Source organism: Prinia subflava, chromosome 1, assembly GCF_021018805.1.
Source record: "Prinia subflava isolate CZ2003 ecotype Zambia chromosome 1, Cam_Psub_1.2, whole genome shotgun sequence".
Lineage (NCBI taxonomy): Eukaryota > Metazoa > Chordata > Aves > Passeriformes > Cisticolidae > Prinia > Prinia subflava.
The window spans coordinates 13,514,910-13,533,668 of record NC_086247.1 but is presented as its reverse complement, the minus strand read 5'-3'; the positions used below and the strand labels follow the sequence as shown (position 1 = coordinate 13,533,668).

General features: G+C 41.3%; 1 protein-coding gene and 1 long non-coding RNA gene across 4 annotated transcripts in view; one reads left to right on the top strand and one right to left on the bottom strand.

Annotated features, from left to right (window-relative positions):
- Positions 1-12,004, top strand: part of COLEC10 (collectin subfamily member 10) — a 28,332-nt gene extending 16,328 nt beyond the window's left edge. Inside the window, exons 5-6 of one of the 2 annotated variants that reach the window (XM_063421342.1) lie at positions 624-719; positions 3,017-12,004. In XM_063421342.1, the coding sequence (XP_063277412.1) occupies positions 624-719; positions 3,017-3,402 (482 nt within the window). In that variant the 3' untranslated portion in view covers positions 3,403-12,004. Of the gene's footprint in view, positions 1-623; positions 720-3,010 lie in introns of both variants that reach the window. The other variant, XM_063421275.1, reaches the window with a different exon arrangement.
- The window catches only part of LOC134563519 (uncharacterized), a 31,358-nt gene extending 12,641 nt beyond the window's left edge, over positions 1-18,717 (bottom strand). Inside the window, exons 1-3 of one of the 2 annotated variants that reach the window (XR_010083394.1) lie at positions 18,581-18,717; positions 11,161-12,220; positions 189-280 (exon numbers count right to left, since the gene is read on the bottom strand). This is a non-coding gene — a long non-coding RNA (uncharacterized LOC134563519). The remainder of the gene's footprint in view (positions 1-188; positions 281-11,160; positions 12,221-18,580) is intronic. The other variant, XR_010083389.1, reaches the window with a different exon arrangement.
- Positions 18,718-18,759: the final 42 nt, after the last annotated feature.

The following is an 18,759-nucleotide window of genomic DNA, read 5'->3' as shown; positions in this document are numbered from 1 at the left end:
TTTCTTAATATCAAAGGAATTTAGCCCTTCAACAGTCTCCTAATAGGAGCATCGGATGAAAAAGTGATTTTAGATAGAACATAATCTCTTGTCAAATTAATGCAATGCATTTGCTTACAGGAGGAGAATTTGACTCTAATGACCTAGAAAGTTCTTCTCAATCCTAGTAACCTTGAATGGTTACCCACCTTGAACTTATACTTGTCTTTATTTTTAAGAGATTTCATATAAAATGACCATTTAGTCCTTGATGGGAAACCATCAGCAACTTATTTTCTTTCTGAAAAAAACAGAAGAACAAACAAAACCTCTATCAAGAGAAATTCCAGTTTAAAAAATAGAAAGGATTAGCTGAGACTTCAGTGCTTGAAAGCTATTGATTATTTGGGTTGGTATTAACTTGCTTAAGGCAGGTAGCTAGGGAGTGTACAGAGTGTACAGAGCCAAAACATTAAACACTTTGATCAACAGAAGTATAGCCAGTGTGGTAAGGTGAGACTGGCTCTCCATAAGGGGAGCCCAGGTCTTCAGAAGCTTTGGGAGTGGGCTACAAGTGACTCTCCATGCACACACACACAAAGGCTTCTAAATAGGTAAATCCTCTATCCTTTATATTCCATCAGGCACGGTCTGTGACTGTGGAAGATACCGCAGGTTTGTTGGACAACTGAATATAAATGTTGCTCGTCTTAACACATCCATCAAGTTTGTGAAGAATGGTAAGGACCTTTATGTATTTGATGAGATTTATTTTATTCCAATAACAGATATCATTGCTATCCTTCTACCATTGTTGCTCTGCAACAGTGTCCACAGATGATCCAGAGAGAGAGTCCTCTGTTTCAGGCACTCTGAAAACCTAAAAGGAGAGTCAGTCTTACATCTGTAAGAATAAAAGGACCAGATGACTAAAAGCAAAAACAATACAGAAGTCATCAACAGCACAGGAGAATGCATCATGAAAAGCACAAGGAACGATTTGCTAACCACCTCTGCATTGTCATTCTGTTCAGGTTTGGTGGCCAGTCAGGCAATATAAGGCAGAAGTTTGTGCTAGTCTGCTCCAGAGAGGCAGGAAGAGCAATAAGAACATCTTGATCTTTCTGCTGCCCAGGAAGGCTGCAGACACAGTACTCCTAGTGCTCCCCTCAGTGCATGCACAATTTTCCTGTAACAAGGGACCAGCACTCAAGGATATGAGTTGTAAGAAGTCACGTTTGCAGGCAGCACTGTTGGGTGGACAGTGCAAACTGCCTTGCTGAAAGGAAGGGAGTTTCCTGGCATAAAAGTGATTTTGAGAGAGCTCTACCACTGCCTCCAGTGTCGGAGTCTAGAACATCCCTCTGGCCACCCTGGAGGGTTTGGAGACCGGACAGGGGGGTCTGGGATCTGTACAGGGGGCTCAGTTAGACCCACACAGGTCCCAGGAGGACACTGCCTCTGATCCCTGTCCATGGGAGTGAACACTCATATGCAGGAAGAATCACAAATCCTAAGAATTTGAAATAAGTACTGGATGGTTTATTATAGAATATAAATATAGAAATTAGGGTTCTTAGCATATGGGGCTGAAGAGACAAGATGGAGGAATTGGGGAGTGGCCCCTGTCTTCCTTGTTCTTGTTCTCGTCCCCCATCTTGTGCTGAGTTGGGTTTTAGAGATTGGTTTAGAGTAGAACTGACATGTTAGTATAGGTAATAGGTATTGGTAAAATTTTGTAAATAAAAAATACGTCTCAGACAGTGGTTGGGTCAAAGATACCGTACATAAGGTGCGGGGCTCTCTGATCCGCCCAGTCTGCCGCGTGTCCTGCTCTGCGGAGACACCTTGCAGAGCTGAGAAAGAACTAAGATAAGGTACCCTGCCAGGGAGGCCTGGCAGAGTTGAAAAAGGACTGAGATAATGAAGAATAAACAACCTTGGAAATGTGCACCGGCAGACTCAACGTGTCGTCTCTACCTCTGGTGTGTAACACTTAGGGCAAAGAGAAGACTGAAAACCTTATTACCCCTGGGAACAGCAACCCAGAGGAAACTCCCAGGGAACAGCAACCTTGGGAGAACCCTTATTACCTTGGGGAACAGCAACCCCATGGAGAATCTCAGGGAAACAATAACCTTGAGATCCAGGACTAGGGCTGTATCAGGAAATTAAATTGAGACTGTTCTTTGTCACTGTGACCATCCAGCATAGAACAACACCCATCTACATTAAAAATACTAGAAAACTGAATGATTTATGATCAAAGAATGTCCCTCTACTAAAGTCCAACCTGAGCCTAGGGTTACTCCTGAATTGTTTGGGAGAGCGTTAATTTTCACAGGCCAAACTCTGCTCAGGACCATTCCAGCAACCCATTAGCAGAGACAATCAACTTCCAGCAACCAGACATGCTCCTTGGCACTGCTTAATTCACCAGGTTATACACTCAGTGGGTGAGAGGTCTGCCTTTTAAAGCAGCTGAGCAACCACAATTTTCTTCCTAGTCAATGTCAGTGCTACAGCAGCTCTGACTATCAGGCCGTATCTAAAATGTCTTATCTTAGCGGTCACATTCATTTTCCTCTACACACATTTCCTTTCCTCAGGAAAGAGCCTGAAAAGCTATCTATCCCCCTGTTTCTATAACGCTGGGCACTCTTTCACAATCTATATTCAAGCACATACAGAGCAATAGGGTGATCCAGGATTAGACACTGCCATTTGACTATAGCATTCCTTAAGTGTATTAGTATTACATATCCAGGAAATAAAATTGAAGTGTGACAGGAGACACACCAATCAGGAATGAATAGTTCTTATCCTAATGTGTACTAAGTGCTTGACAATCCCATTAGTCACATCAATCTCTGATCATGTCCTCATCATTCATCATAAATACAGTGGTTGGAATACTTTTCCTCCTTCGCTTTTATTAATTCTAATGTAAAAAATATCTCATTGTCATATTGGAATTGAATAACCTTCAGCATCTGTTGACATGCCATTAAGCGATTTTTCTTCTTCCAAGTTATAGCAGGTATCAGGGAGACAGATGAGAAATTCTATTACATTGTGAAAGAAGAGAAGAATTACAGAGAAGCCTTGATCCACTGCAGGGACAGAGGAGGATCACTGGCCATGCCTAAAGATGAGGAAACCAATGCCCTGATTGCTGACTACATCTCCAGCAGTGGCCTGTTCACAGCCTTCATTGGGCTGAATGCCATGGAAAGAGAAGGACAGTTTGTGTACGCAGACAACAGCCCACTGCAGAACTACAGTAACTGGAAGCAAGGGGAGCCTCATGACCCAGATGGTCACAAGGACTGCGTGGAAATGCTCAGCACAGGAGAGTGGAACGACTCTGAGTGCCAAGTCACCATCTACTTCGTCTGTGAATTCCCCAAGAGGAGGAAATGAAAGTGCCAGAGAATGTGCCTGGCACCTGCTGTATATACAATAACCTATCCTCATTCATTTATGGTAGGGAAAGCAAATCAGGGATAAGAAACTGGGAACAGGGCTCCAGCCTTCACATCACTGGGCTAAGCAAGTGTAACTACTGTTTAGTCACCAGTGACTGTAAAGTCAGCACAGGTCTGCAGGGAGCATCCAGGCTGTTGCAAAAGTGTATTTCATTTCTACATGCTTTTAGGATTGGCATTTCTATGTGTAATTTAGGGGTAAATTTAGAGCATGCAGAAGTGAATATAATTTCACCAGTTCCAGAAATAGTAAGATCATTGGTATATGAAGTACTGATGTGATTTGCAATGTCCCCCGATAGAAAGAGCATGACCTTCATTAATCTCTGACTTGCACAGGGATTTCCTTCCTAGTAATTTCCCTAATGCTTTCAGAGGTCAGAGAAAAGATTTTAAGTATCTCTTGAAAAAATCCTTCTTTTGTTAGAATCATAATTTGAGGTGGAAGGTATCTCTGGAGGTCATTTGGTTAAATCTTGCATGCAAAGTAAGAAGACCAAGTTCAAACTTAGAAGTTGTTATAATCTCCTTAATTTGCCTGTGCAATTATATTGCCTGATAGGCATTTATCTGGTCTTCTGCAAAGCCTTTGACACGATCGCCTACAATAACATTCTCTTTAAACTGGAGAGATGGATTCAATGGGTGGACTGTTGGGTGAATAAAGAATTGGTTAGATGGTTGCATCCAGAAGGTGTTAGTCAATGGCTCCAAGTCCCAATGGACATCAATGACAAGGGATGCCGTGACAGGGATCTGTAATGGGACCAGTGCTATTTAATATCTTTATTAATGGCATAGGCAAAGGCAGGAAGTGCACCCTCATATTTGCAGATGGCACCAAGCCGAATGGTACAGTTGACACACTTGAAGGATGGGATGCCATCCAGAGGGATCTGGATGCCATCCAGATGGACCAGGCTTAAGAAGTGGCCCATGGGAACCTTATAAGGTCTTACAAGACCAAGTGAAAGGTGCTGCACTTGAGTTGGGGCAACCCCTGATATCTGTCCAGGTGTGGAATGAGCAGATGGAGAGCAGCCCTGCCCAGAAGGACCTGGGGTTGCTGGTGGATGGGAGGCTGACATGAGCTGGCAATGTGCACTCATAGGCCAGAAAGACAGACATGTCCTTTGATTCTGCCCCTCTGCTTTGCTCTGGTGAGGCCCCACCTGCAACGCTGTGTCAGCTCTGGGGTCCCCAGTACAGAAAGGCCATGGACCTGTTAGAGTAAGTTGAGAGGAGGCCACTAAGATGATTAGCAGGATGGAGCACCTCTCCTGTGATGAAAGGCTGAGAGATTTGGTTTTGTTCAGCCTGGGAAAAAAAAGGCTTTGGCGTGACCTAATTGCAGCCTTTCAGTACCTGAGGGGAGCCTACAAGGAAAATGGAGAGAGAATTTTACAAGGACATGTAGTGACAGGACAAGGGGGGATGAATTTAACTGAAGGAGAATAGATTTAGATTAGATATGAGAAAGAAATTCCGAACTGTGGGGGTGGTGAGAAGTTGTGGATGACCCATCCCTGGAAGTGTTCAAGGCCAGGTTGGATGGAGCATTGAGCCACCTGGTCTAGTGGAAAGAGGCCCTGCTCACAGTGTGGGGGTTTGAGCTAGATGATCTTTAAGGTTCCTTCCAACCCAAACCATTCTATGATTCTATGCAGAATAGATCTTGCTTATCTCTGTTTTCAACTCTATCATCCCTCAGAAATAATAGTACATAAGCATGCAAGCCTGCACAGCTTGTAGGCAACCTAAAAACAGATGGAACAGTTCTAGTGTCTGAAGTCTCCAGAATCTGTGGTAAACATACAGAAGTGTAGCACAAAGAGAACAGTGTAAAGGAAACAACACTGTTCCTGTAGGCTGTAAAGGCATTAGAAGCACGTGTAATATAAGCTATACCATGTGCATTGCTGGTTTAACAACTGGTGATTCTAGGAACATATTAATTCCCTAACTCAGAAGCCTGTGACATTTGATGTCTAATGCTAAAATCACCCATGCCTTTGTAAGACAGGAAGAAGCTATAGAACAGGTTTTATCCCTCAAGAACCCAAATTCAGGTGTGGTTGAACAACTTAGTCATGCAGTTCAGAGGGACTCACTAGAAATGATGACCATTGAACACAAAGGCTCTGCTGTCACTGCCTGGCTACTTAGATCTCCACATCAGAATGGCCACAAAGAATCACATTTTCACATCTTTGAGAATACTGACAGAGCCTTTTCCTTAAGACACAACGTGTGCTTAGTCATTGTTTGCCTTTCCTCACAGCAGGAGATGCCAAGAGAAACCTCAGGGCCATTGCAATGCAAGTCTGAAGGTTTTCTTTCCCACTTAACACTAAAAATGAAGGAAGGGTATCTGGTAGCCAAGGAGAATGCTAGATGCTTGGCACCACACAGCCACATTCCCTGAAGGTCACTGAGCACCAGGTGCATGTAGTCCTCCTCTGGGTATACAGAGAGCTGGACATGCCATCAGCTAGTAATGCAGAGGGACAGCTCTGAATCTCTGTTCTACTGCTGAGTACAGCACTGCAAAGGCAACCAAACAACCATACATCCTCAACCTCCTCCTAAACAGGAAAATTCTCCCAACCACTTGCCTGATTGTTTGACTCCAAGTTCACCTCTGAGCATTGACCAACACAGGGGCATCCCAGGTGACTCTGTGACTCAGAACCATTCTTGTAATCTGGTTTCTCTGACACTTGTCCCTCCAGAAAACCTCCTGTTGCTACCAGTAGTAAATTATCTGTGTTGCTACACACCCTCCAGGAAACTATTCAAACCTATGAATAAAGGGGTGGGACCACATTTCTTTTCATTGCTCCCCTTCTATGCTATGAGAGTATTTGGGCAAACAGGTTCACTTTGCATGATATAACTCAGTCTGAATTGTTCCCTCTCTGGGAATTGATATTCCTCAAAACTAGGCAGAATTACACTTTCTAGGATCTATTGTAATAAACTCTTTAAGCTAAACACTTTGGTTTTACAAGCATTAGTGGGTAATGATAAAGAATTAATAACTAATTCAAGAAAAAGCTTCTTGAGGAAAAATAATGCCTTTTAGAAGTTCAAGCTCAAGGCTGCTGGCCTCATTCACTGAAGGTCAATTCCTACCAGTCATGAAGAAGCGGCATAGTAATATCCCTGTGGGTACTACAATCACTTCTCCATACATCATTTTTAATTCTGCCACCAAAACAGGCTTACCAGACTGGAGGTCCATATTCTGAAACCCTCTGGTTTCAGAACCCATACTGAGACCACTGGCTGACAAAATTGAGAGGTGTCCTTAATGTAACATCCATCACAGATAGGCCTCTTTAGGAGGAAACTCAGAGATGGGAGAAGGTGAGAGTGGAGCAATACTTTGCTGCAAGATCAAGCTCTGCCTTAGGTTAGACCAGCTGCCTTTAAAGACATTCAAAATCAGGAAATACATGTCTAAATTGGAACTTTAGAGGTTTTTAGGTGTCTGAGTTATGAGTAATCCTGGACCATGCTCCATGTACAGGAAGGAATGATTATTGCAGCCTCTGGCTGCATGGCTGTGTGAGGAAGTGAGTGAGGAACTTGTGCTGGATTTCTACAATGGCAGGGCTGGGACTGCTCAGTTCTTCCATCTTCATCCTTTACTACCAGACCGGCTTCCATCCTTTCTTACACAGAAAAAAATAAACAAACCAAACTCTTTTACCCACTATGCATTATTGGAACATTGGGCAGAGCTATGCCAGCTGCAACAAGCAGACTTGGGGTGGCAGATCCTTTACTAACTAGAGGAGAGGTACAGCAGAGGACCCCAGCAGATGTCAATGTTCAAGCCAGCCAGGCCTAAGTGTGAGCAGGTGCTTGTGCAGCCCATTCCTGCAGCACTAGTCCCAGTTGATAAATTCTGCCAAGAAGCTCGATTCATAGGCCAGGCCAAATAAAAAAGCCTATACCACAGAGGAAAGCTGGCAGGTAGGTGCCTACCCCATGCCTTGTGGACACAGGCTTGAGCCTTAACTAACGGAAATATCATAGCCATGTTTTGCAGAAAAAAATATGTTTGCTATAATTCAGAATTTGGGTTACATCAAAGGTTTCCACTGCTAGCCAATGGAAATTCACTGGGGTGTGTAAAATATCTTAGGTTTATACATTAGGTGGATGGAGCCAGGAACATAGGAAATGGTGTCTGACTATGCATGATTTATAATCTGTTAATGTGTGACACCTAAACCATTTTACCCAATCTCAGTATTAATTTTTGCACCTCTTTTTCTTTCCATTATTCTCAAGTCGAATGTTCTTGTTTCAACTTATGCTTGCTGTTTCTTGTCCTCCTGCCACTTAACTTATCACTGTGAAGAGCCTGGTTTGTCTTCTTGAAGACACCCTCAGAGATGCTGGCAGGCTGCTCTCAGGTTCACCTGAAGCCATCTCTTCTCCAGGCTGAAGAAATACAGTTCCTTTAGCTCCTCTGCACATGGCTCTGACTCCAGTCATTCTGGGGAGTCTCAGCTAAACTTGGCTCCAATTTCTCCTTTCCTGGAGGGACTCGAAAGGACACAGTGCCTATATGTGGTCTGACATACATGTGGTGCTGAGCAGCAGCATAATCCCTTCCCACAGCTCCTGGCTGTGCTCTCTCCAGCACAGTCAGGATGCCATTACCTTCTTTGCTGCCAGGGCACACTCCTGATGCACAGGCCATGTGCTGCCTGCCAGGACACCCCAGAGCCCTTGCAGTAAAGCCAGTCACCCCCAGCATGTATTGATGCAAGGGCTCAGCATTCCCCAGGTGACAGGAACTTTGCATTTGTCCTTGCTGAATTTCACAAGGTTCCTCTTGGCCTATTCCTCCAGCCTGCCTAGGTTCTTCTGTATGGCAGCACTGCCCACAGCATATTCACTGCTCCCTCCAATTTGATATCATCTGCAAACCTGAGGAAAGGGGATTTTATCATCTCCTTGAAGTACCTGGTAAAGATGTTAAACAGGACTCTTCCAGTCTCTAGATCCCTGTGGCACTCTACTAGGTAAACAGGAAAATGTTGTCTGGGTAGAGAACAACTCACTTAACCATTCTCCTCTGAGCCAAATGAATAACTTTTTAGCCGTGCAGACCATAACATCCATCCCAACTGGGATACAAGAATGTTGTTGGAGACAATGTTAAAAACCTTGCTAAATTTGAGATAAATTATAGCCACTTCTCTCCTCTAATCCACAAATCCAGTCATAGAATCACAAATATAATCAGGCAGTTGGACATGATTTACATTTAGTAGATCCATGCTGCTTGTTTCTGATCAGCTTCTCCTTCATATGCCCACAAATGTGCTCCAACAGGACCCACTCCTTTAAGTTCCACAGGGACCAAAGCAGTGCTGTTCAGTTTATAGTTCCCCAGATTGTCTTTGGCCTTCCCGAAGAAACGGTGCAACATTTACCTATGTCCAGTTATTAAGAACCTTCCATGATCTCCATAACCCTTCTGATGTGACAGAGTGGCCCTGCACAGACATCTAATTTTTCTTTTTTGGCAACCTTGGATGTGGTCTGTCTGCTCCCATGGTGTTTTCTGGTCAAACTCTCTCAAGTAATTCCCAGCTAAACACTCATCTACTGCTGGTAATTCTCTTTGGACCCTTTCCCTAAGCACAGATACGTGGGATAGTTTGGTGGTAGAGTTAGCAAATAAACCTTAGAATGCCTCCATTTTATCAGTGTCTGCTGTCACTCCATCACCTCCTCCATTCCAGCAATGGTTCCATGTATTTCATCCTCAGCCTTTTTATACCAACAAAGCATTGGAAGCTTTTCTTGTGCTTCCTGTGTAAGTCTCAACTGCATTTAGGCTTTGTATCTCCCAAGGCTACTTGTACAAACTCAGGTAATACTTCTAAATTATTCCATTGTAGCCTGTCCCTGCTTCCATCTCCTCTATACTACCTTATATATTGGAGCTCCACCAAGTTCCCTGTTCAGCCACACCAACCTCCTGACAAAGCTACCTGTAGATGTGCAGTGAAAACAAGAACGCTGCCCAAGAGAGCAAGAATACTTCATCATGCTTCCTGCTCTTAGACAACCAGGAATTTATGATCTTCTGTATTCTGAAGAATGTCAGTACAAGCATTATCATCCTGTTCTCCTGAGGCTCATAACATATATAAGGCACAGACACCTATGGTAAATATAATGTTTTAGAAACTAACTCTAATAAAAATTATCACAGAATCAATATATCCCATTGGAATACATTTTCCTCAAGCATTTCAAACAGTCTCACATGGGCATTCAGCTTATCCATTTCTTTCTTATTTTCTACTTCTTTCACTGCTTTAAATAACTTAAAAAAAATAAATTAGCACCTAGAGCAAATTGCCACATTCTTCACCACAGCCACATGAATATATAGGCATCTCTATGTAGTTTAATATATAGTCTTAAAAAGTACATTGCAATTGTAGTTCAGCTGGCTAAAATGGTTATTGAGATGCAATTTAACACCATGTATGATGACAAAAATAGTATATGTGTCACAGAGAGAGGGATTAAGATGGTTATTTGGAAAGCATTGCTCTAGATTGTCTTGATTTAATAGGTTTGCATGGGTACACAACCCATAAAATGCTATTTCTTTTTTTTCCTCCTTCTTTTCCTTTTTATTGAAGTCATACGTAAACTACTCAACATGGGGATAAATGAATGAACAAGATCAAAGTAGTAGCTTAATCTGTGTTTCTTTATGCTTTTGTGGCAAGGGAGAACAGCAAATTGTAAAAGAATTTCTGCCTACCTGCTGTGTGCAGTGTGCCCAGCTAAAGCTCCAGGTCCCACCCACTCCTGGCATGGAAAGATTGCTCCATGCAGATCTTTCAACATAGGGAGGAAAAGTTTCAATTGATTTTTAGGTGGGTGGGACCAGGAAGTCACATCACTCAATTTTGCAGACAGCAGCAGCAGCATACTGATGCACAGAGCTGACTACACAGAGCTGTCTTGGCTCAGGAGTGTGTGTGAACGTGTGCATTTTGGGCTCTGAATCCCTGAGGCCTGAGTGCTGCACCTCTGCATCCTCAGTGCCAGATCTGTGCTTAAGTCCCACAGAGGTCCTGTGTTTAATCAAGTGAGTCCTGGAGATGCTGGGGGAGTCAGGGAACTGCAGCTTCTCATTGGTATGAAGCAGTACATCTTCATGCATCTGCAGAGCCGTGATCTCAAATGATGCAATTTCATTATATGTCTTCTTTTTTGTCACATTTTTCTTTACTTTCGTATTTTGCAAAACAAACATAACTCTTAAAAAGTAGCCAGATGTCAATCATTATTTTGGTTTTATTGATGTGGATATAATTCAAACCTAAACAGTCCTAAAAAGTATAAGTGATATCTTTTTGAAAGCAGACTTCAGTGATGAATCCCTTGTTCATTTTTTTCTCTTACTAGATGCAAGTTTAGCTATCTTGTTAACCTCTCAGCAGTAAATTTTCTAGAAAGAGATACTAATTTTCCCAGCTTCATACAATAGAAGTTTTTATATCGGTTTCCCACAACATTCCCAGAGTGCATGGAACACCACTATGAGGAGAGTGGAAGGAGTCACAATGATGATCAGTCAGCCAGTAGAAGATTAAGTGAAACATTGCAGAAAAATGTGAATACAGAATTGGCAGATGCTTACCATGTAAGCTGATGGATTTATTTCCCACTGTGAGATAATTTCTAGGTCTTGAAAAGGCTTTAAAGTTTGTCAGAGAAAATCTGAAATGTTGTCAGTAGGTCCAACAAGGAATTTCAATTCAATAACTCAGGAACACCAGAGCTTTCTGCAAGTCTGTGTTTGCAGGAGAGAGAGAACTTTCTCAAGAGCTGAAGAAGCAGAAATACATTTTCTGCAAAACCAAGAACAAGGCAGACACAAGTGATACCTATGATCTATAGTAGACACTTACTAAAGTATAATACAGTTTTTTCATCAGATTTCATCATATTTCTTTCCTGTTTGTAGTGGAGGGTCTAGCTAGGTAACTGGAGATACACATAGGCACTTCATCAGCTGAATCCCAGCCTGGTTTCTTTCACTGTGCACCAGAAACCAAAAAGATTTCAAGTGAGGTTAAGTATTTCTTTTTTGAGTATAGCTAGATGCAGAAATGTATGAACATATTAGTTCTGTACAACAAATTACATCTTCAAAGTATCCCATAAACACAAACTACACAGCAATTATATTATCCTATTAGTAATGCACAGAATACTGACCTATTTATTCTTTTGCTATTATGTAAAATTAATGAGCTGTGTTTTTTTGACCACTGATTTATCCTTCTTCCAAATACCTGTGGATTAAAATTTAAGCGACTTAAATAGCTCCACAAAACTACTGGTAGGCAGAAAAAGGCAAGACTATTCAAGTATTTGAAATGCACTGCTACAGACTGTAAACACTCTGAAGGTTACGTGAACATAAAGTCCCATTCAAAATCAAATTCCAGGGTAGAAAAATAATTTTGTTTAAAGAAGTTGGTAGTCTACTGTTTCAAGTTTGTTTGGTTTTAATTTTTAATTACTGCCTTGTCAATAAATCACAAAACTTACCTGGTAGCCAATTCACCATCCCTTTCTCTCCCCTCATCCAGCATGTCTGAGAACAACATGCAAATCCATTGTCAGGAGTTATTTACTGTAGTGCATGAAAATACCCTCTACACAGGAGAAGCATGTGCATAAGCATGTCCATCCTGAAAGATATAGGAAACAAAGCAAAAAGCCAGACACTTCTGAACACAAGAAATCATCAGCAATTGTGAATGAAATGAAGTATTCACATGTGAATGAAATAAAATATTAATGTGGTTGTCACGTTAAAAATCATGGAGGGAAAGTGAGATAGTTTTTAACTTATTTTTCATAGTCTAAATCACATCTTAGCAGAGTTTGACTCAATATGAGAATAACACAAACCATCTCACCTTCCTTGATGATTCACAAGCTAAACCTGCCAGCAGAACCACAGATTGTTTTCTATCCAGAAATTGCATACATACTGTGTGTAACACTTATTTCTTCATGTAGGACGTCAGGCCAACAGGAATGCAGCTTAACTAGTTTAGGATTTATGAAAGAAAGAAAAGAAAAAAACCCCAACTGTTTGCTTTCCTGTGGATCAAACCCTACTTGATCAAACACTTACACTTACAAAAACATTGTGAAAGAATCTGAGGCGAGGTTCAGTAGGAGCTAAACAGCTGACATAGGACTGCAGAAATATATTCACAGTAATTCCCTGAAATAAAGATATTGTTCTCATGTTAATTTCTGAGGTAGCTTCAAGACTTCATGGCTCAGAAAGAGCTACTGTTTGGAACTTGCTGTAAATATCAGGACTGGTTTTCAGAGGATCTGAGCATGTAAGCATTTCTCAATGTGACATAAGAAATTCAAGCATTAGAAAGAATGTTCATGTTCTGTAAGGGACATCCAGTTCCTGAAAATACCTGACTGTTCTATGAGAGTTTATCATTTCAGAGCATGGGCAAACTCAAAATCTAAAGTTCAAGGTTAGAGAACATGTATTTCTGCTTACTCTAGGTGTAAAAACCAAAACCAAAACCAAACATACAAAACATAAAAAAAACAAAACCCAAAAAACCAAAAAACAAGAGAGATCAATGCTGATACATCATGAATCATTCATGTCAATTGAGACCCTTAGAGTCCTGCAGGATATAAAATGTTGTAAACTTCACAAAAGAAAATTACACTCCAGGTATCAATATCCCTAAAGTCACCTATACATAAGAACAATAAAACAACTCTTTGTGAACAATTTGAATTTTATAATGAAATCAATATTCTTTCAGTACAAACAAATAACTGTGATCATTTCATTTTTCCCTTTAATTAATATGGGAACAGCAACAGAGTGTCTAAAGATGCAGAAGCATGGCTCAGACCACCTAAAGGTTTCTAGAAGCTGCATCAGCATTTCTTATCTAAAAGAAAAATCCCAGTAATGGTTTTCCATTTATCATTTAAAAGAGAAAAAATGTCCACGTACTGTACATTCCATAAAAAATCTAGAGTATGGCAGTGTATCTGACTCAAGAGTTTTGTGTTTATTCTTAAAGTGTTGTGTTAGTACCAAAATTAATTAATTTTGTGAACACCAGAGGCACTTGGATGCTTGGAGACAGTTTTGAAATGATGCATAGTCAGTAAAAGGACTATAGGTCTGCCAGTGATAAATTAGCTGAAGAGCTCCATCTCAGCCTTATAACTCCACTAGTTACTGTAAGTAATAAAAGATGTCATTAGAATAAGACCCTGCTGTTTTAAGCAAACTGAAACTAACTAAAAATATAGAAGTTACTTATGATTCCCTTAATGATGCCTATACTTACATTCAAAGAGCTCCTTACCATCCTACTAACAGTCATCAGGTGAGTCCTAATTATGCACATGCACGGTAACACTGATAAATCCTTTTTATATACAAATAAATAAACTCAGAGTGCTTTGAAATCTATAGATGCACTCCTTATGCAGCAGCATTTTTATGCTATTTCAAACCATTACAGTGGGTTTTTATACAATCATATTTTAATGTCTCCATGCTTCTTCTTCCTGAATGTAGTCATAACAAAATAAAGACACCATTGTCTTTTGCCTAATTATCCTTTGCCTTGTATTGGATTTTTAGCCAGGATTTTCCTCAATAAAACACACAGTCCCCAAAAGGCAAACAAACTGCAACTGAGGAGAAAGGTGACTTCCTGAAAGCACTGATAGTTCACCAAAACAATGGATACCTACTGTTGCCCAATGAGAGATAAGATCAGAGGCCAACACGTTATAAGCAAAGATTACTACATGGAGTCTTGAGTGCTGACAGAGCGAGAAGAGGCCCATGCTACCAGCAGCATCAATGGCACAGGTCTGTGCTGCATCCTGCAATGGAAGCAGTTAGCACATCCTCCTTCAGCCCCTCTGCAACCAGCTGGACTGGTCCTCTTCTATACCACTAAGCTGGATTGGGACAGGAAAAAAAGGTATTGCTGCTGTGCAGTCTATCTGCTGCTTTCCCTGGGCAATTCTGTCATAAACAACCAGTGCTATTTACTCATCTCTCATTTACAAGGTTTGTACCTCCCAGTTTGTACCTCTGAGGCTTTCACACTCTCTTCTGAGGACAATCCATGCAAACCATTTTTCCTGCTGGCTCACTTATGCCACCACTGACTTCTTGAGACATTTTCCCATTAGGTAACTTGGCTTTGCTCTGCCATGTCCCTCTCTACTCACCTTGCCTCCTGCACCATCTCAGGTCAGGATCCTCCTCTATGTTATGATGAGATGCTCCATTTTTACCTTTGTTGTACCCTCATGCATCTAAAAGGAATTTCTCAAAGTAAATCCAAAGAAAATTGGACTTTGGCATGTTATGTAGCATCTCTACTATATTGCTGGAGAACAGCAGTGCCACCAAGTCAAACAAATGAAGTGCTGGTAACCCTAGGAACATGGAAACAGTGTTATGAGAACAGGTCAGGAACCCCAGCCTGATCTCCCTAACAGCAGTTTACTCCACCAAGGAGGGTCCTTGACTCCACACCAGCCTCCAGATGTGCAGTACCTGTGTGAAGGGATCCTCAAACACCTCTAATCAGCCAGCAAAGCATTCCCTGCTTTAAAGGGTACCCTGAGAGGCAAAGTGGCCAGGTCAATGCCTTGCATCCCACAGCTCTGGGCACAGAAGACGTTTCTGGGGGAAGAGGCCATGTCCAAAGTACCACCACAGCCTTATGAGCCAGCCAGAAATCACTGCTGAGAGCAGCTCTGAGATTGCTTTAAGCTGCTCCAGGGATTGGTTTGGTAACCAGCCATCCCTAGCACTGGTGAACCAAACATTTATCTTCACTTCCTCTCCTCAGCACACATCCCAAACTCAGTTTAACTGGATGAAGAGATTTCAACAGTTGTTTTCCCCTTAGTGTAATGGTGCAAGAAGGGCCAGCATGCATTCACAAACCTGGCCCTCCCTGTTAAAAATTAAAACTGTTGCACTGCCTCCTAAGAAACCTCAACAATGTGATGGTATTTGCACACTAATTCATAATATGCATAGGTCCAACCATGACCCTGAAGTTCTGTTACCACTAAGCAAATACACTGCACAAATGATACTAAAGGCTCTCCTTATCACTCAACTTAGGCAAACCAGTTTTATGCCTATTTAATTTCACTGGCTAAAGGGGAATGGCTCCAGAGTTTGCACCAGTATGAGATCAGAATCCTGTATGCAATTTCCAGGAGCATGTTAAAATCATTCATCCATAAACAAAAAGCCTGTTTTGCATGATCAGCTCCAGGCTTTCTATTTTTGATATGTAACTAACTATAGGATTGGGAGAGTGTGTGCTCCATTTTAAGAAAGACCAGCTTTGCAAATCTAAAAGAAACTTCCTCCAGAACAAGAAAGTAACTGGAAGAAAGAAGCAGATCCTAATACTGTCAGGAAAACCTTGTTTAGCTCCACTCTTGCTTAGGGAAATCTGCTTGTGCAGAAACAGAGCCACAGGAGAATAGGGTTGCTATCATTCATTTGGTTTGTATTTTCCATCTCTTTGACCACTTTGGCAGACCACTCTTGTGCACACTGTAACACGGGACATGAGATTACATCTCTTCCTCAAGTGCTCCTGATAACATACTCAGATAAGGTGTTAAGGACCATGAATCCTGAAATTGATATTATTTTCACCTGTTATTCTAGTATCCTTACTAATATTCAGCTCTTCCAGAAGTATCATGCCATACATCACAAAAGGGTGTCTGAATCTTGCTGCATAGGACCACTGTGTAAGTATTTTTCATATCCAGTATGATGTACATACTTTTCAAAATACTAATTTATCTTTTATTATAGCTGACTATAGATTTTAGTAACTTACTGCATTTTTCTAATGGTTGGTCACCTCTAATAGTTAGAGGAGAAGAATTACAGCATTCAAAAAAAATATTTAATTTCTATATATAATACGCAAATCACTATATGTAGAATTAAATCATCAATTATTTCTCATAATCTAAAATTGATACCAACTGGTTTAGTAGTTCTGTGACAATGCCTCCTTTATGCCATAAGCATAAGAACATGAAGGAGAAAGAGCTTTTTACAGCCATTTAAGAGCAGTTTTTAGTCCTTGTGGCTGTATAGACAAACCTTCCTACACATAGTGAATCAATACACTTCTGTGTGTTTGTTGACTCTGGTGGACTGGAAGCTGCATCATTAGTTTACCTTGTAACATGCCAGGATGCTATTAGTTACACAAAAATGCTATTAAAAAGCAGTTCAACACAAACGTGTGCTTTTGCATGGAAACTTAAAAATGCAATACTGACACAAATGTCTTAAAAAGTCCAGTTCTTTAAAGATTAAAACAGTACACAAAACAGTACAAAAGCAATCCCACATGGCACTGTAGCACCTCTTGCCTGAACACGGCAAAAATATTTTCAACAGCCACTTTAATTTAAATTATTAGGATTAAGAAAAAAGCACAGCCAAAAGTCTACTCAGTGTATCTATACCTTGCTGTGAAAGTGAAATCTGGACTTTTTTGTTAAAACTGACTAAAATTCAAAAAGTAAACATTACAAGGAATGTGCAGGTAAAAAGAAATGGTATTTACAAGCAAGAAAAAGTGACTGCATATAGTATGTAATCATTAGTAAAATCCAGTACTGCTGGAGTTCACACAGATTAACCGTGCAGTTGGGTAATAACACTGGAAATGTTTATGACCAAGTATTATTTGTACTTCCTCTGTGTAAGATAAGGACAATCACATTTCTTGTTCTGAATCATAAACTAACCAACCCTGTTTTCCACCCACTCAGATTTCTGCCTCTGCAGGGCAGTCTTAACAGATTTAGGGCCAGACTGTGAAATTATTGGACATATGGTCTCCAGAATGCAACCCCAAGAACAAACACCCTACACCTAATCACTTAGGCTACAAGTCTGAACTCCATTCCTTTCCAAAACACATCCAAACCAGGTCCTTTTCTGGAGGATAAAAGGATGGGACACAAGGTTCCCTTTTAAAATCGGTCTAGAGGAAAAAATATTATCTTATTGGATAAGTGATGGGGTAAAGGAATCAGAAAAGAGGGGAGGCTGGGCTTAGTGACTTCTTCAGCTAAATGGGGATTCAATCCCACATCTCCTACTTAAGAGTTCAAGAGGCATCCAGCCTCTTGAACTGGAAGCATAGGAATGAAGACAGAGCACAAGAAAGAATACAAACTTTTGCTTCTTCTTCCTTTAAAAGTCATGATTTCAAAGCCAGGCAGCTATTAATGCATTTTGAAAGCATCACAAACATATTTATGTACATAATGTGCAGAAACACAGATGAGTCCTGTTCTATGAAGCCAAATGCTCTCCACCTAGGGCTTGGATTGGATTAGGGAAGACAGGCATTTCAGGCTGTGGCACTTCTTGTAACCACAAAAGCATATCCGAGAAACATCTTGCATCTAGAAAGAAAGGAATATAGTCTTTGTGCCCTTCATGCTATTTCAGCTTCCAGAACAGCTACACACACTTGCATGAAACCTTCTTAAAATGTAATCTCTAAAGCTGCAGCTGCTTTATGGAGGATAAACACTGCATGGGACAACACTAGGTGAAACTCAGTCTTGGTCATTCCAGAGGCAGGGCACTCCAGCCTAAGCCACAACAGCAGAGATAGGTGAAGAGCTGCTGGATGGCATATCCTTCATCTGCAGAAGATCCTTGTAGAAAGAAGTGTAAGGAAAAAAAATGGATTATAAGTGGTCTGGTGAATGCATATCTTTCTCTACCTCAATCTTTTACAAACATTTTCTACTACTTTTAAGCAGTGGTGCACAGTTGAGCCAGACTGAACAAAAAGAACATACAAATTAAATATTTTCAACAGTCTGAATGGATAACCTAGTAGGCTCCTTTTTTTTTTTCTTAAAAAAGAAAAACAAAACAAAACCACCAAAAAAGTGCAACCACACATTTTCGAAGCGCAAATATCCGTAACCAGAAGGTAAATAACAACCTTTTGCAAGCCGGCTTTAGGAAATCACGCCCGAGTCTGGCTGCCCTGACTCAGGGCTGGTGAATGCGGAGCGCCGCGCTCCTGGGGAAGCCGAGGGGCAGCGGCCGGCCCGGCGCGGCTGCAGCGTCGCTGCCCGGCCCGGCGGGGCCGCCTCCCAGCCCCGGGCCGGGCGCGGCGGC